The 17,232-nt window shown below is 38.9% G+C and overlaps 2 protein-coding genes across 3 annotated transcripts; one reads left to right on the forward strand and one right to left on the reverse strand.

The window, feature by feature from the left end:
• Positions 1-212: 212 nt before the first annotated feature.
• LOC141599409 (dehydrogenase/reductase SDR family member FEY-like) lies at positions 213-7,967 on the reverse strand. 2 transcript variants are annotated; one of them, XM_074419404.1, is made up of 9 exons: positions 7,602-7,967; positions 5,896-6,016; positions 5,484-5,601; positions 4,186-4,322; positions 2,999-3,100; positions 2,250-2,342; positions 2,075-2,147; positions 397-626; positions 213-290 (listed from the first exon to the last, which is right to left on the reverse strand). In XM_074419404.1, exons 1-9 carry the CDS (start codon positions 7,814-7,816, stop codon positions 276-278), a joined length of 1,104 nt encoding a protein of 367 aa, XP_074275505.1. In that variant the 5' UTR covers positions 7,817-7,967; the 3' UTR covers positions 213-275. The 2 variants fall into 2 exon arrangements, with proteins under 2 accessions (XP_074275505.1, XP_074275504.1); XM_074419403.1 differs by having other exon boundaries at positions 213-626; positions 7,602-7,966.
• A 691-nt stretch (positions 7,968-8,658) lies between these two features.
• Positions 8,659-9,735, forward strand: LOC141600731 (uncharacterized). The gene has a single exon (XM_074420976.1). The coding sequence runs from the start codon at positions 8,659-8,661 to the stop codon at positions 9,733-9,735; it is 1,077 nt and encodes a 358-aa protein (XP_074277077.1).
• The last annotated feature ends 7,497 nt before the right edge of the window (positions 9,736-17,232 follow it).

Here is a 17,232-nt window from a genome sequence, read left to right on the forward strand (position 1 = left end):
CGATTCGTTATTGGAGTAGATAGCAACAACCATTTCAATAGACATGTCTTGTTTTTTTCCCTATGAATTTACATCGCACACTGCACACACTCTATTAGACACCCTTGGTAGTATACGTCGTTTTGAGACCGATCTCAGATTCATTGTCGTAGCGATTAATCTCTCAATCGTTACGCCATAAATGTTGTGAATACCACCCGAAAAACAGTTATGGTTGAGACTTGCGCTCTTTGAAAGTATCATACCGGCTCTTCACTAATCTTCGATCTCACCATTTATACAATTGTACCCTGTTTCGTAAGAAAGAGCAAAGGGTGATTACCAAATATGATATATCCATCTACAGGTAAACACAACAGACAATTATCTGTACTGATCACCGAAGGAGCATTTGACCTCCTTTCCTCGAACAAGATTGTCAACAGCAACTACAGGTAGACCGACCAACTCAAATGTCTTCTCCCATACCCTTCTTGATGTTTCAGTGTTCTGAGCTTCTTTCGCAGGATTTGAAGGCCGGCAATCCTGAGAGATGAAAGCACAAGTTGAACATTCATCTGCTTTTAGTGATTTGCAATACTCTGGAACCTGAGGATCAGTTGCAGCAAATAGACTGCTTCTCGAACCTGCAGGTTATAAGAACACAATGTTTTTCAATATTTAAGGGATGTTAGTGATCAAATACCTCATTTGTTTTTTCACACATGTCCCATGCACATATTATAACATTAATATCTTTAATTCAGCATTGTAAATAGAAGTTTGATATACTTACTGACTTACTGTACTCATAAAGACAAATCAAGCGAGTCTTACATTTCCAAATAAAAGAACAATCCCCAAACCGAGTCTTACATTTGCAAATGGTGTTATCAATGGAGATAAAAAGGTTTACAAGGAGGCAAATTAGATTCAAGCAACAAGCAGGGAATCACTTGAAAGAAAAAGATCTCGCCTTCTAATGAGGATGCTTACATATACCGATCTACTTTTAAATGAAAATAAAAGTAGATCCAATGAGTTCAGCAAAAGAAAAGAAGTAAGAAAGCTTCTCCACCTCCCATTTTATAAGGATGCCTATGTAGATATAGATCTTATGATTTCTATGCGTTAGAGCGACACCATCAGAGCTGTAGTCTTAAAAGTAGATAAATTGGTGGAAATAAAATTGCGAGTGAAGTACTCTTTGTCCAACCATCCTCCAGTCATTCATTTATTTCATTTCTGTTGTTAAACAGCTAGTTTTCTACCGTCTACAAGTCGTGTTACTCATGTATACGAAAATAAAATACTCCCTCCATTGTGTTACTCATGTATATAGAAATAAAAAACATACTCCCTCTATATTTTCATGTTTGTCCCATTTCAGTATGGCACTTGGATTAAGGAATGCTCCTAAAAAATGAATACTCCAAACAAGTGGACCAACTATGAAGATAAATAATCCAAATTAATGACATTTTGGTCAAAACAGAGCTTATTAGGACTACTTGGTCCATTTTTGCTAAACAAGTAAAATTGTCAAAACGGGACAAACACCGAAATTTCCCAAAACAGAAAAGGGGGCAAACATGAACAAGAGGGAGTAACTAGTCCTAATTAAGCTGCAAAGTTATATGCAAGTTAGCAAATAAATGGTGAAAGTATACGGGTTAAGAGCATAAAACATGGGTGGTCTTTCTGAGACAGGGAGACCCTTGTCTACTGTCTCTAGAATTATCATATCCGTTAAGATCTTAAATGTTGAAAACCTTTTTAAGTAATATATTGGCGTGACACCAGCCACGAGAAGCCAAATTAGAGGCCTTAATCTAATAGAATTTGCAAACTGAATTTAATTAGAAAACGGTACAGCCAAAGACCAAGATCATTTCCATTTAGAAAAATGCAAGTACAAAAACGAAAGACCAGCAACTGCATCCTATACCACCTCACATGATCCCCTCCCTCATCAAATATGCAATTGACGCTACTCCTAATTCATGCAAGAGGAAGCAAGTGCAACACAAAGAATGATAGTATTACTCGTCATGGGAGAACTGCAGAAGCACCAAAGAAAAGAGAGATCAATTACCTTCTTGAGGACTTAAGAAGAAATACGATATCAAGGCATAAGCAGGTTGAAGAATTTTAGGAAGATCCCTTACCTGCAAAAATCAGTGAGTTAATTTATTTCTCTCTTTTCCAAGCACAAGTAAACAAGCAAACATTAAATAACATCCAGGCAGAACTGAAAATTATGTGCTTACAACATTTGTTCGAACAACGCCAGGAGAGACGCACATGACACTGATACCACATTCTTCTGGTAATATCCTTTGGAGAATGCCACTGAACATGACCTGAAACAGACAAACCAATCTGAGTAGTACGCACAAAATTGTATTTTCTCATGTACATGTAAACTCCATTAGTCCATTTGAATCCCTTAAAGGCTTAAATAAAGCCGTATCACACAACAGTACAACACACCATCTTATGTTCACATAATTAATCAAAGCCCCAAACTAAGGACTCCATGTATTTAATCCCTGCCCTCCACCTTCACCGCTCCAGGGAAAAAGAGCCAAAAAATGGAGTTGCAGGACTTAAAATCCAGACTTGCAACGCAAGAAGTTTCATAGTTGCTTACTTTGATACTTCATTTTGGCTGAAAGTTGACACAACACTCTTTAGTCTTTACGACGCACCATAATTGAGACATTATTATTCCAGTAAACACGATTTTTTTCACAAAATACGACGCTGCTACATGCACTCATGTCTGGCACTTCAAGGAATTCTGAGCAACATAGGCAGGCAAACAAATTTGTGAAAGTCCTTAACTTATTCTATTTTCTCAAACAAAAGAAAAGAACTAGTAATTACTTAAGCTCAGATCTATATATTTTCTATACCACTATTAATCTTTAACAGCACACATTTTCGTCAATAAGCAGAGATTATTGAACTTAAACACCAAAGGGCAGAATATATCAATACTGTTTAGATGCGTAACCTGAGCTAGCTTGCTGCTTGAATATCCAACCAAACTTGTATATTTCCTGTTCCCCTTGACAACAGACATGTCTTCAGGGTCAACAAATCCAAAAGATTGAGCCTGAACCAAGTGAGCCCAAAGTTCATGAAGGAAACTAAAAAACCTACCAGTGAGCTTCAATTGTCCAAATAGGGACAACCTAGAAGAGAACTAGCAACTGTTTAAATACAAAATATAGTCAGTGATTCTCTGACAGTACAAGATAGCCATCTAGCAGAACCCACGATCTTCAACTAAATTTTTTTTTTTTTTTTTAAATATGCAGCACTCAGGTTAGAGAGGTCATTCTGTTACTCTGGCTTAGGTAAACGGATACTAGAGGAGACCGAGGATCAGATATTTTTAGATGAATTTTTTTTATACATGGACTCGGATAGAAGGATATGGGCATAGGTATGAAATCTTAGTTTGATAATTGATCTCGGAGTAGGTCGTTGTGCAGTAAAATTGAAATTTGGACTCTAAATTAAAATGTTTACAAATTTGCCACTCGGGTACAAATCCAATATACAAGTGTCAAACTTCCCACGAGTTAATTTTAACCATGAGGAGACTGGTTTGGGGACACATCTTCAAAACATAAATTTAATTATAAGATTGAAATTTCTAGACTTTTCAATGCGGAATAGAAAGATGTTTGAGAAATAAGGCTTAATATCATAAGAAAATAGTGCTATATAGTGTATACTGCATACACCATCTCTTCAGCAGCTCCTCTACTTTTGGCATGTGAGGCTTCCAGTGTTATGCACAGATTTCATACCTATATTCTTGAGTGCCATGTCACAATGTCAGATAGTGGCATGACCTTACACATGACGAGTATAAGTAACATAGATGGTCTCCATCTTTTATTTTTTCCTACCCCACACGAGATTAATACTGCTTCTTCAATACCAAACTCCAATAAAGGAAAAAAGTGAAGATGAACACGGGAAGGAATGAAGAAATATGAGTTACTGGAAAGAATGGTGACTCGTGATTGACTCTATCTCCAGCATTCTAGCCGGTATTTATACATCAAGCAAAATCATTGTTCTTATGAACGAAGAATTAAGACATATCATACCTAATTGGAGAGTAAGAATCACTGAATATTAGGACATCAAATAGAGTTACCTATGATTTATGAGTATAGAACTTACTAAAGAATTCACATTGATTATCCGGCTGGGAGAACCTCGAATAAGGGATGGCAAAAGAAGCACCGACAGGAGTGCTGGAGCTAAATGATTCACTTGCATATGCACTTCATGACCATCTTTTGAGAACTTTTGTGGCACTACAAAGCAAAAAAAAATTTCTCAGAAACGCTCAATCACACAAATGTCTCAGCTTAAGTGCATCAGTAAGAATAAGAAGACAGTCAAGGTAACATCAATATAAAATCAGCAAACAAGGAAAAAACTCCCTCAACTTAATCATGTGGGATACTATATTTTGTGTCAAAGGAAGTGTAGCAGAAAGCAAGTATTTTTTCATGCTACGACTTACAAACAGTGCACAACAGCACAATTTTCGATTTCAGAGACATGTCATTTTATGGCTCTCAAAAATCACTCTTCAGTTTCTATTCTTGCTGCTCTTTTACCCTGCGGCATGCTTGATTTCGCGGCATTATAAAAGATTAAAAGCAGAGAATCCTAATAAAGCTCTTCTGCAGATGTTTACACCTTTTCACTGAGAACATACTTCTTCATGGTTCCATTAGTGCAAGAACAACAATCCTTGAGATTTCGCATTGAATATTACGATCTTCTAGAATAAGCAGGCTGTTACTTGGAAATTGGAATATAGTTCTAGGTTTCACGTACGAGGATGAGAAGGTTTAGGATATGCGCGTGGTTCCTTTCAGGGAGATTTGTCCACAAAATTACTCGGAAACGGAAACACATAATTTTTAAACTAGGATAGATCCATGATACCAGCGAATCAGTATTGCTTCAATCAGCCACCCTAAATTTTGGAAGATAAACTTGTCACTTTTTTAAGATAAACCACAACGATCATTCGACAATCACAGCAAATAAGAAATACCTATCAGCCTTATCCATCCGCTAAATCATAAACTCGCAATTAAGAAGTTACTAACAAACTTTTTTTATAGAACTATTAAAAGGAATGTTTTCAATAACAAAGAAAAATACATTAATCTCTGTTGTCTTCTCTTTACAGGCATATTTTATCAAAACAGATAGGATAGTTAGGGTATACTATGAAATAAAATATCAAATTAAAGGGGAAATGGTTACATTCCACATAAGATGAGTCTGAAACGAAAGTCAACCCCGAGTAACATAGAAAAAAAAGAAAGAGGTATAAACTACTTTAATTTGTGTGAAATACACAAAATTAACCTCTCAAATTATACACAAAAAGATCGTAAAACTCGAGGTATTCGTGTGAAAGAAAATTGCATATACACATATCAAGGGGCAACAACCTCCAATTGAACATATTCCAGCATTATTTATTAATGCATGCAAAGGCCCTGACCGTGCATTGTATAAATCTGCAAATCGTGCAACAGATTCCAATGACAGAAGATCAATCTCCATAACCTACAAAAACAGGTTTTTAGAATAGCTTTTTGAAATTAAATGCATTGCACTTTCTTGCTCATTTCCATTGGTAAGGAGGGCAGGGTATTGGTAGTCCCTCATTAGTACCAACTAGGCAACTACCGAGAGTCTAAGAAGAAAAAGTGTTGCAGAAAAGAAAGCGAAAGAGATCCATCCTCATAACTGCCTAAGAATAGTGTAGCAGAAAAAGACGCTAAGTTCACATTTACTAATGAACAGGAGAATCAGAATCTTAAAAGTAACATTCATGAGCATCGACCAAGCCTTTACTACCTCGATATTAAGAGGAAGGCCTTTACTAGGCGACTCAGTCTGCCATTTCTGGATCAACTCGTGTGCTGCTTTAGTATTCCTCACAGCCATTATAACATGTGCACCAGATTCTGCCAGTTGCCTAGTTTGTAAGTAAAAGAAACAACATAATGAGAGAAAGAAGCATTATGTTTACTGGATCATACGGACTATGTTTAAGACATGAGCTGACATAGAAGGACACAAAGAGGTCACTGAATACAAACAAACATGCAATTATGAAATGAGTATGTGACCTTCGATAACATGTATTCTGGTCACCCGTGTCTAAGGGTTCTTTGTCCAGGAAAAAAAAAACAGACTACAACAGTTCCTTGTAAGATGTATTTGGGATGGAGTATGGATGCACCAGTTCCACCAACAAAATTTAAGATATATTAGTCCTAATACTCGACAAATTAATCACAAAAACCTAGTCTAAATATAGAACCAGATAGTGTGCAACAAAGTTCAAAACCACATGGATATCTTTTGCCATCCACTCTGAGGTCTCCCACCCTTTCTCCCCTCGTAAAACTTGTGTCAAAGTCAACTAAATTTAAAGACAATAGTAACTTATTTATTGAAAAAAAATTCGTAAAGAGCACAGTGAAACAGACCAGACTGTTACAGAAAGATCCACTATAACAACAACAACAACAACAACATCAGAGCCTTAATCCCAAAATGATTTGGGGTTGGATGACATGAATCATCCTTTAGAACCGTCCCAGGGTGATCACAATTCACACACCTCGAAATGCGAAAATATAGAAAAAGGAAAGTGAAAAGGAAATGGGGAGTGAAACATAATACAAAAGTCAAGTTAAACTTATAGGTTTGAAAATCAAAGCTCGGATTTCTTTTAAAAAAACTTAGAATTTAAATCTAAAATACAAAATTCAAACTATATTTTGACAACTGAAGTAAAAATTAATGTTATGGAACACCTTAAAAGTAAACAAGTATTATTCTACAAGAAATTTTTATTTTTAGGTAAAACGTGTAATAATCCGAAGAGAACAAATGATTTTTTTTAAAATAAAATAAAATAAAAAACACTTAGATATTTCAAATAAGAGCGGATACTAAAAATCCAGATGTATCATCTCCCTCAATTGTGGCCTCTCCGTCACCATACCCTCTTCAAACAAAGTTTGTAAAAAAAATAAGAAAAGCTAATCCCTTCACTGAAAAATTGCAGGTTCTCTCAAGCTTAATCTGCACGAGAAGATAAACCGCCAGACAGATCTAAACCATAATCATCAACAGCTAAGCACAATTGGAACTTATCTTTTGGTGTGAGAGGAAGCACAAGGTCATTACAATTACAAAAGGGAGGGGGATTCGAACAATCGAACCTACAGCGTATAGGACCTCAGTGACCACTAGGCCACTTATTGGTACTACAATTGAAACTTCATCCCAATTCCCAACATACAATTACATCAAATGCACAAACTAAACCAACCCTAGATGCCGAAATTGATATACTAACTCAAAAGTCGACTGCAGACATCATAGTAATCGGATTTAAACTAACCCCATTTGCCAAATTGAACAAAAAAACACCTCAAATTAGGACAACAAACAACACAGTAATGGGATTCAATGAGCAATTCTACAGTAAAACCGTCTTTTTGTATAAGATCATTAAAAATAAGACAGTAATGAGAATTAAGAAAGACCTGGCGGTTTGGAGGCCGATACCACTGGTAGAACCAGTAACAATGAAGGTAAGATTATGAAGAGAAGGTAATGGGATTGGATTATGCAAATGTTTGGATGCAATTCTTTGAAATAACATCTCAGAAATGATATTAATCCACCCTTTTATCCAATCAATATATCCTATATTCTTCTTCATCTTTATTGTTTGCTTCATTTTCTCTTCTTCTTTCATCACTCTCTTCTCTCCCTCGCTTGATGGTGTGTAGACTGTACAGCATGTGTGTGCATCCTCATCTTATTTTGGGTAATATTGAAACATTGAAACAATGCTGTATAATATAATACTCCCTCCAAATAACTAAGTTTGCCCCATTTCATTTGGGCACCAATAATAAGGAATGGAATAAACAATTGGAAAGTAATGCAAAATCTGCAAGTTGTTGATAGTTAACAAAACAGTAATTAGATTAGTTAAATATGTTTAAGGTAATCTGTTTATGATAGTTGGGTTTACTTTTCCCCCCAAAATTACAAAGATAAAGTGCATTTAAACACTCATAAATATTCCCCCCATTTTTTCCCCCCAAATTACATCAAATCAGCCTAGATAACATCACTAATCAGTACTCTTCAGCATCTTCATTTCTTTTTCATTTCTTCAATTTTTTCTCCCTCTCTTTTTTTCTTCTCTTCTTTTTCTGTTGCTTCATACTGCACTAAAAAAAAAGGTTAGTAAAACAGTCCAAAATATATTCACAAATCATTATTCAAACGAGTAAAACTTACTTGCTCATTCGACAATTAAAATGCGTGGTCCAAACCTTTCAAATGATCAAAGACATAGAATTGTCTGCATTTTATTCGAGCATACTAAAAATGGCAGTAGGAAAGAGGTAAAATGCGGGGGAAGTTCTTGACCAGTTTGGAGTGGACAGAAAAACCATATTTCGAATATGGACTCTTGCAAAAGGACAGAGACTAAATGGTGATGAATTAGACATACATTCAAAGATCAAAGGGAAGAAAGGAAGGCCTACTATAGAAATTCCTGTTGAAAGGATACTAGCAATACCAATGGGAGAAAGAACTTCATTAATCACATTTAGCAAGGCAGTTGGAGTCTCACCTTCAACTATTCAGAATTGGGTTAAACAAAAAAAAATTAGGTCACACACGTCAGCCTTGAAGCCTTCACTAACGGATGAGAATAAATTCCACAGGATGTGGTTTGCTCTTTCAAAGTTAAGGTATGATAGAATTTCTAATTCTTTAAAGTTTAAAGAAATGTCAAATGACATTCATATGGATGAGAAATGGTTTTACATCACACAAGACCAAGCCAAGTTTTTTCTTCTGATGGAAGAGATGAATCCATATAGGTCATGCAAAAGTAAGAGCTTCATTACCAAAGTCATGTTCATGTCAGCTGTTTCAAGGCCAATATATGATGGAAATGGCACGCTTCTTTTTGATGGGAAAATAGGAATATTTCCCTTTACTTTCATGGATCCAGCAAAAAGAAACTCAAAAAACAGACCAGCTGGGACTTTGGAAACAAAGTCAATAGCATCCATTACTAAACAAGTAGTGAAAGATATGCTTATGTCAAAAATACTTCCAGCCATTAAAAGCAAGTGGCCACGAAACATGTCAAAGAACATAAACATCCAACAAGACAATGCAAAACCCCATATTAGATGCACTGATCAAGACTTTGTTAATGCAGCTACATCAGATGGATTTAACATAACCCTGAGTCAACAACCCCCCAACTCACCTGACTTGAATGTGCTAGACTTAGGATTTTTCAGGACAATTCAAACACTACAGCAAAGGAAAAGGGCAAAAACTGTTGATCAATTAGTGTTCAATGTTATAGAGGCTTGGGATGAAGAGCCTCATTTATGTCTAGATGATGTGTGGTTAAGTCTACAAGCAGTAATGTTGGAAGTCTTGAAAAATAAGGGCCATAATGACTTCAAGTTACCACATTTAGGCAAGAAAGCACAAAGGGCAGCAGGTACATTGCCTAGAAATCTAGATGCAAATCAAGACATTGTAATGGAATGTCTCCATGAATTAAATGCAGTAGGGAAGGATCAAGGTTTAGAGCATATTACTGTCCCAATGGCAGTAAATCAGCAAATCTAGATGCAATTCAAGACATTCATATTTTGTTGTAAAATATTTAAGTTATGTACTGAATTCACGGTCTTTTGGCAATGTATTGAATGTTTATAATGGAAGCATTCATATTATGGAATGCTTACATAATAAACATCAGTGAGACAGTGAAGTTATTTTGTAATCTCTAATATGGACAAGTTATGTATGGTTCCGAACAATATTTTGAAATGAAAGGGAAGGAGCTCTCAAAGCATTTAGCAATCTCATCACTGAGCCTTCATATTGTATGATTAAGGTCTCCTAAATCCAGAGTATTTCAAGATATTTGTGTAACATTCAAACTGTCATGTGGTGGAATATAAAAGACCGCCTACATAAACAAATAAAAGTATAACACAAACCTTGAAAATACTATGGTGGAATCCTTATCAAAACTCTCAATTCAATTTATTAGCACTGAACATAACTTTTGCCCCATCAAAGCTACTAAGGTACTAAGGCCTCCTACAGACACACCAACAAATGGTATACCATGTGATGGCCTTACTACCTTGTTAAATAGCCACTGACTTAACTACAAAAGCTCTCAAACCAGTAAGGAATGTCATCACTGAGCAACATTTCAGTCCAAAAAAAAATTGAACTGATGTACATACAACAACACTGTCAAAACAACTCTCGGGCCTAAATGACCTTATCATTGAGTTGTGTAAGGTACTAAGGCCTCCTACAGGCACACCAACAAATGGTATACCATGTGATGGCCTTACTACCTTGTTAAATAGCCACTGACTTAACTACAAAAGCTCTCAAACCAGTAAGGAATGTCATCATCGAAGCAACATTTCAGTCCAAAAAAAAATTGAACTGATGTACATACAACAACACTGTCAAAACAACTCTCGGGCCTAAATGACCTTATCATTGAGTTGTGTAAGGTACTAAGGCCTCCTACAGGCACACCAACAAATGGTATACCATGTGATGGCCTTACTACCTTGTTAAATAGCCACTGACTTAACTACAAAAGCTCTCAAACCAGTAAGGAATGTCATCACTGAGCAACCTAAACATCAGACAGATTTAGAAAATGAACACAACAACCAGCAGACACCAGCAACCGAGACAATACAAAAACTGAGACAACTCAGCAAGTGAGATCAGACGCCTGTTTAGGTATCAGACAGAAGACTAGAGACCAAAAACCCGTAACAAGTGCACCTGAACAATCACAACCAGCAGACATCAACAGCACGCAATCACAACCAGCAGACATCACCAGCAGACATCAACCAGCAGAAAATGCATTAACTTTACAGAAGACAGTAAACAGCGATAAAACACCAGCAGATGAACAACTAAATAAGACAGTAAGCAGCTCATTATACCAGCAGATTAACTATACATCAGAAGACAGTAAACAGCTCATTATACCAAATAAACAGCAAACACCAGCAGAAAACACCAGCAAATGAACAACAGTAACGTTTAAAACAAAATAAGTGTCGAGATAAAGTTTTTACCAACTTTACATTTTCAGCAGCCTTTTTATTTTGCCTATCCATGAACCTCCTCACATAAGCATCAAACCTCTTTGAACTTTCTGATTCAGGCTCCGAAACCAAATAAACAGGCTCAGGGAGAACCGCTTTCGCTTCATGTACCACAAAATCAGGCTCATCATCCCCAGACTGATTGGAGAGTTCATCAAACCCAGGTGTATTTGGCACATAGGAAAAACAAGCGTCATCGAACTCCGTTTCGCCCACCTGAGTTCCTAAATCAGACGGACTTAGTGAGTCAGGTACAATCCTCGTAGAAGGCAGCGACATCTGGGTAGAGGAAGGTTCTTCATCTTCATCGCCTGATGAACGACACATATACCAATCCAACACACACTGAAGACACTCTTGCCCACAATTTGAATGCTTAGGAGCCATAAACACCCAGAAATTACAACAGCAATTGGAAAGATTAATCGTTTTGTAATGGATGAACAACTAAAGTAAAGGCGGAAAAACAAAGCAACTGGTTTTTAGAATAAGAGGAGGCGGAAAATCAAAGCAAATGTAAAGATTAATCGTTTTTAGAGAAAGAAAGAAAGAAAGGGGAAATCTAGGGTTTGTAATGGAAAGATCTAGAGAAAGAAAGGGGAAGAGGAGGCGGATAAATCAAAGCAAGGAAAGATCTAGAGATTGAGGATTTAGGGTTCTCTTATATTGGATGGACGGTAGGTGGGGGGAAATTTTGGGCTGATCCAAAAAAATGGAGGGAGTTTTGGGTTGATCCAAATAAATATGGAGGGAGTTTTATGATGATCCAAAAAAAAGGGAGGGAGTATTTGGACTGATCCAAAAAAAGGGAGGGAGTAGTTAGTGTAGAATAGATTAGTGTTTAGTTTTGGGTAAATTAACAATGGGTTAGTGTTTATAAACACCAAAATTAAGCCCATTAATGAGTGGCAACAATTGTAAATATAAATGACCCATAAGGACCATATGGTCATTTGTATATCTCAAAAAGGAAATTTGTTAAATGGGGCAAACACAAATACTTTGCCTTATATGGGAAATGGGGCAAAGATAGGTAATTGGAGGGAGTAGTGATTTTTTTTGGTGACGAATGAATTGCATTGTTATCTTTGGTGTGCAATCGGTAAATCATCTGATATACGTGATAACCTGCAAACCGTATAATAAATAAGCCACCCAAGGGTTCCACCTTAAGTGATTTTTAAACGGTAATTATTCATCATCGTCAAATTACTAATCCACTATTAACTGTGGTCGACATAAGTGTTGCTATCTACTTTCTCCCTCCAACTTTCTCTCCCACCTTGTACGGTTGTACTCTTTTCTCTTTCACAATCGGTTAAACGAATATATATCGTATGGGGTAGGGTGATAAGCGGTTGAGACAAAATATACAAACAAAAACGTTAATTTGCAAAGGTTAACTCGAAGGAATATCAATCATTTTATATAAGACCATTCTCTGTCTCGTTTATCATACAGAAATGAAACATAAGTATGAGTATTGCGTTGTCACAAATTCTTATTTGTGTTGTCACTTTGAAGAGACGTGAAACCAGGTGGTAAGTGAGAGGGCACGTGAAGAGGGGCTATAAGAGGTCTCTTTGAAGAGACCGTTATAAGCAAGACCCTTTGTTGTGTTGTAACATCCCGTACTATAACTAAGTTTGCTTCAACTTGTGAGGTGTAGGTGGCTTCACCTTGGGAGTCCCACAAAAATTCCCATCGACGGCCATTTTTATCAATGTATTACACATGTTCTCGAGCTGCCCGAGTCTCTCGTGGACATAACCCATCTCTTCTACGTATTCACGCGGGATCAATGCATCTAAGGCGTCAAAGTGAGCCTCATGCCCCTTTATCGTCTCGTTTACGGCTTCTAGGCGAGCCTCATGCCCCCTTACCGTCTCATCTACGGCTTGGTGAGTGCCCCCGAGGCTCACCACGAGTCCTTCCAGATAAGGAAGTTTCTCCTCAAGTAGTTTCTCTAAGGCCGTCACCCGGGCCCTAGTTTCTCCTTTGTTCCCACTCGGTTCTGCGTTCTTTCCGTCATCGTAAGCAGGAGCTCATCGTGAAGACCGAGCTATGATACCAAATGTCACGGTCCGGGACTTTAAGCCGGATCGTGGCGCACACCCTTGTCTAACACCCGACAAGAATGCAAGCGAGAGCGTCAAACACTACTGAAGGATCACTAGTGCATTCGTAATCGGTCTCGGTCGGCGTGTGTCGGGAATCCTAATCACGATTATCAAGTCCGGCACACGAAAGCAATAAAAGTAAGCAATACGATTATTGAAACCAAGAACACAAGCAATATCAAGCTTTTGGATGAGAAGCGGTTTAATTGACTAGCGCCTCTCATAGAGGCAAATTTGATAGTTTGGTCCTGGTAGCAGGATACATTGATTGTGCAGAATAGCGATATGTTTCTAAACGCCTAAAAACATATATTAAACTAAAAACGAGACTCCAAGATTTGACACGCAGGAAGTAGCCTTGGAGTACTAAATGAAACTAAAAACAGAAATGAAAATACATAAGTACAAATAAGAAATCTAAGGATTCAAAGTGGAAGGACCGCCTGCGCAATTTTTAGGGATTGTGCGCTACAACTGCGGCTCATTAAACTCTCCCTCACCTAATTTGTTGCCGTCCTCGGCAACGCTTGAAATTCTCCATTGCTGGTTCAGTCGGCTGATGTCGCTGGAAGTTGATTTAAACAGATGTTGGCGCGCTTCCTCTTGTTGCGGGTAGGATCTTAAGGATCTGGATGGTAAGGCTTTAGACAGCTCACATGAAAGACAGGGTGACACTTCATCCAGGCAGGGCGGTCAAGCTTGTATGCTACTTCTCCAATCTGCTTGACCACTTGGATGGGGCCTTCGTACTTCTACACTAGACGCTTGTCTCGTCCTCGGAGGAATCTCATCTGCTCTTTGTTCAGCTTCACCATGACCATGTCGCCAACTTTGAACTCCCTTGGTCTTTGATTCTAATCTGCCCACTTCTTCATGCGGCGAGACGCTTTCTCCAAGTAAGCTCGAGCAATTTCGGCATTCACATTCCATTCTTTCACATACTCGTAGGCTTTCTTTGTCCGGCCTTCATAGGTATCTGCAACTGTGGGAGGCAATAATGGTTGTTGACCTGTAACAAGCTCAAACGGGCTCTTGTTGGACAAAGAGCTCGTCTGAACATTAAAATAAAACCGGGCAACATCAAGGAGTCTCACCCACTACATTTGAGTTGCCCCAACAAAGTGTCTCAAGTAATCTTACAACATGTTATTGAATCGTTCAGTCTGACCATCCATTTGGGGATGGTAACTTGAGGACATCCGCAGCTTCGAACCCAGGAGATTGAACAACTCTCCCCAAAATAATCCCGTGAAGCGAGAATCGCGGTCACCGACTATACTTTGAGGCAATCCCCAGTATTTCACAACATGCCTGAAGAACATTGTGACAGTTTTTTCAGCGCTACACGCCTTAGGAAGGGGAATGAAAGTCGCGTATTTTGAGAATCGATCCACAATGACAAGGATCACACTTAACGCCCCTACCTTCGGCAACCCAAAGATAAAGTCCATTGAGATACTCTCCCATGGTCGTGTCGGCACGGGCAATGGATTTAGCAGCCCTCCCGGCTTCTGTTTCTCTCCCTTATCTTGCTGGCAAATGAGGCATGTCTTCGTGTACTCCATCACATCATCCTTCATTTGCGGCCAATAATAACTTCTCTTCAATAGGCATAAAGTTCTCTGCCATCCCGGGTGACCCGCCCACAAGGTATCATGGCACTCCTGTAGAAGCATCTTCTTCAATCCATCCGCCTTTGGAACAAAGATGCGATGTCCCTTTGTGAATAAAAGCCCATCTTCCACCCAAAACTTGCGAGTCTTTCCTTCTAAGGCCAACTGTTTCAGAGTCCTCGCCATGGGGTCTTGGTCGAGGTGTTCCTTCGCCTTAGCTCGAATATCTGTGATCACGGTGGTAGTGGATAAGTGAGCGATCGTATGCAATGTGGCCAAGTCGCACCTACGGCTTAGGGCATCAGCGACCCTATTCGCTGCTCCCGGTCGATAGGTGAACTCCACATCAAACTTGGCCAAAACTTCTTGTCATCTAACTTGTCGGTTGTTGAGATTGGGTTGCGCCAGGAAGTGCGATGCCGCGGTGTTATCCGTCTTGACGATAAACTTCGATCCCAAGAGATAGTGTCTCCATCCCCGCAGGCAATGAACAATAGCAAGAAATTCCTTCTCTTGGGCAGCATACCGAGTCTCGGCCCCATTCAACTTTCTACTCTCAAAGGCCACTGGATGACCCTCTTGGAGGAGTACTCCCCCAAGGGCATAATCAAACGCATCTGTCTCTACTTCAAATGGCTTGATGATGTCCGACAGTGCCAATACGGGTTCCTGCATAACCGCTTCCTTGAGCCTCTAAAAGGCTCTTCTTCTGTCGATAGACCACTCCCACTTGATATCCTTTTTCAACAAATCGGTTAGGGGGGCGGCTATTTTCGAATACTCCCGGATGAATCTCCGATAGTAGTTTGCTAGCCCCAAGAAAGAGCGAAGCTCAGACACGTTTCTTGGGGTGCCCCAGTCCTTGATGGCTGTAATCTTCTTCGGATCCATTCTAAATCTCCCTTTTCCCACGATGTGGCCAAGAAAATTAACTTCATGTTGGGCAAACTCGCACTTCTCCTTTTTGACAAATAAGTGATTATCCCACAGTTTTGCGAACACAAGCTTCAAGTGTTCTGCGTGTTCAGCCAAAGAGCGACTATACACAACGATATCATCCAGGTACACCACCACGAATTTGTCCAAGTACTCATGGAATACGTGGTTCATCAGCGTGCAAAACGTGGCAGGTGCGTTCGTCAACCCGAAAGGCATGACCAACCATTCGAAAGACCCATACCTCGTCATGCAAGCTGTCTTTGGCTCATCTCCTTCGGCAATTCGAACTTGATGATAACCCGATCTCAGATCTAACTTGGTGAAGTACACAGCGCCTTGTAACTGATCGAACAAGTCCGCTACCAAAGGAATGTGTAATACTACGGTTTTATGAGTCTTTGGGTACTCTATCGAGTGGGCCTTACTCTGTCGAGTAAGGGTGTTTTGATTTTAGAAATAGTATTCTGCCTGTAGGGTACTCGATCGAGTAGCCTGGGTACTCGATCGAGTAAGTGGCACTCGATCGAGTACGTTAGTTACTCGATCGAGTAGGTCGGTTAACGGGTATAATTTTGACGGGTTTTGTTAATAACACGGATTAGTATATAATTCATATCGACATCTTTATTAAACACTTTTACAAACCTAATAAACTTAAAAAGGAGATCGAAACTACGTTGTTCGCATCATTCGTGTTATTGATAAATCCCGGAGCTTGAGAGGTCGGATTTCATCGTTCTTTGCATCTTAGTGATCCTTGCGTCAAGGGTAAGATCTACATACCAATTTTATAGCATTTAATGAACTTTGTTTAAACCCTAGTTTGGGGATTGGGGGTTTTGATGGCTAATTGTGATTGTTAGTAATTATATGATTATGTGTTAGGAGGAGGATTCGTAGAGGAGAGGTTTTGATACAGCTGTTGAGACCGTCTTCTTGTGTTGCATTCCAGGTAGGGTTTTCCCTACTCAGTATTAGTCACATAATGTGGTTTATTGTTGATTGTGGTTGTTGTAAAGTATCATATTCATATTGTGACGGTTGTTGGATTTGGTTGTTGTTGATTGTTGTGATTGTATCTGTCTGTGTTCTTCGGGGTGCGTCCCTGGCTGAGTGGAGTCACTTGCGGGAGTGGCTTCACGCCCATTATTCGTCTTCTGTGAAACCCGCCACAGAAGGGATGTGCACATTAATGGATTTGGGTTTATCGCTCGACGGAGATGAAGGGGGTTTAGGTGGGAACGGCTGCGGTCCCCCACTGGCGGCGAGGAGTAACCTGTTGTGATGGGTGCTCTG

The sequence above is a fragment of the Silene latifolia genome, chromosome 9 (genome assembly GCF_048544455.1).
Source record: "Silene latifolia isolate original U9 population chromosome 9, ASM4854445v1, whole genome shotgun sequence".
Lineage (NCBI taxonomy): Eukaryota > Viridiplantae > Streptophyta > Magnoliopsida > Caryophyllales > Caryophyllaceae > Silene > Silene latifolia.

Excerpts from the sequence above, each read along its gene's own strand:
- LOC141599409 (XM_074419403.1), bottom strand. The coding sequence starts at position 7,816 with ATGAAAGAAGAAGAGAAAATGAAGCAAACAATAAAGATGAAGAAGAAT. Across the intron at positions 4,323-5,483 it reads TGGAATATGTTCAATTGGAG|TGCCACAAAAGTTCTCAAAA; the intron begins GTTGTTGCCCCT and ends TTTGCTTTGTAG. Across the intron at positions 3,101-4,185 it reads TAATCAATGTGAATTCTTTA|GCTCAATCTTTTGGATTTGT; the intron begins GTAAGTTCTATA and ends CACTTGGTTCAG.
- LOC141600731 (XM_074420976.1), top strand. The coding sequence starts at position 8,659 with ATGGGAGAAAGAACTTCATTAATCACATTTAGCAAGGCAGTTGGAGTC.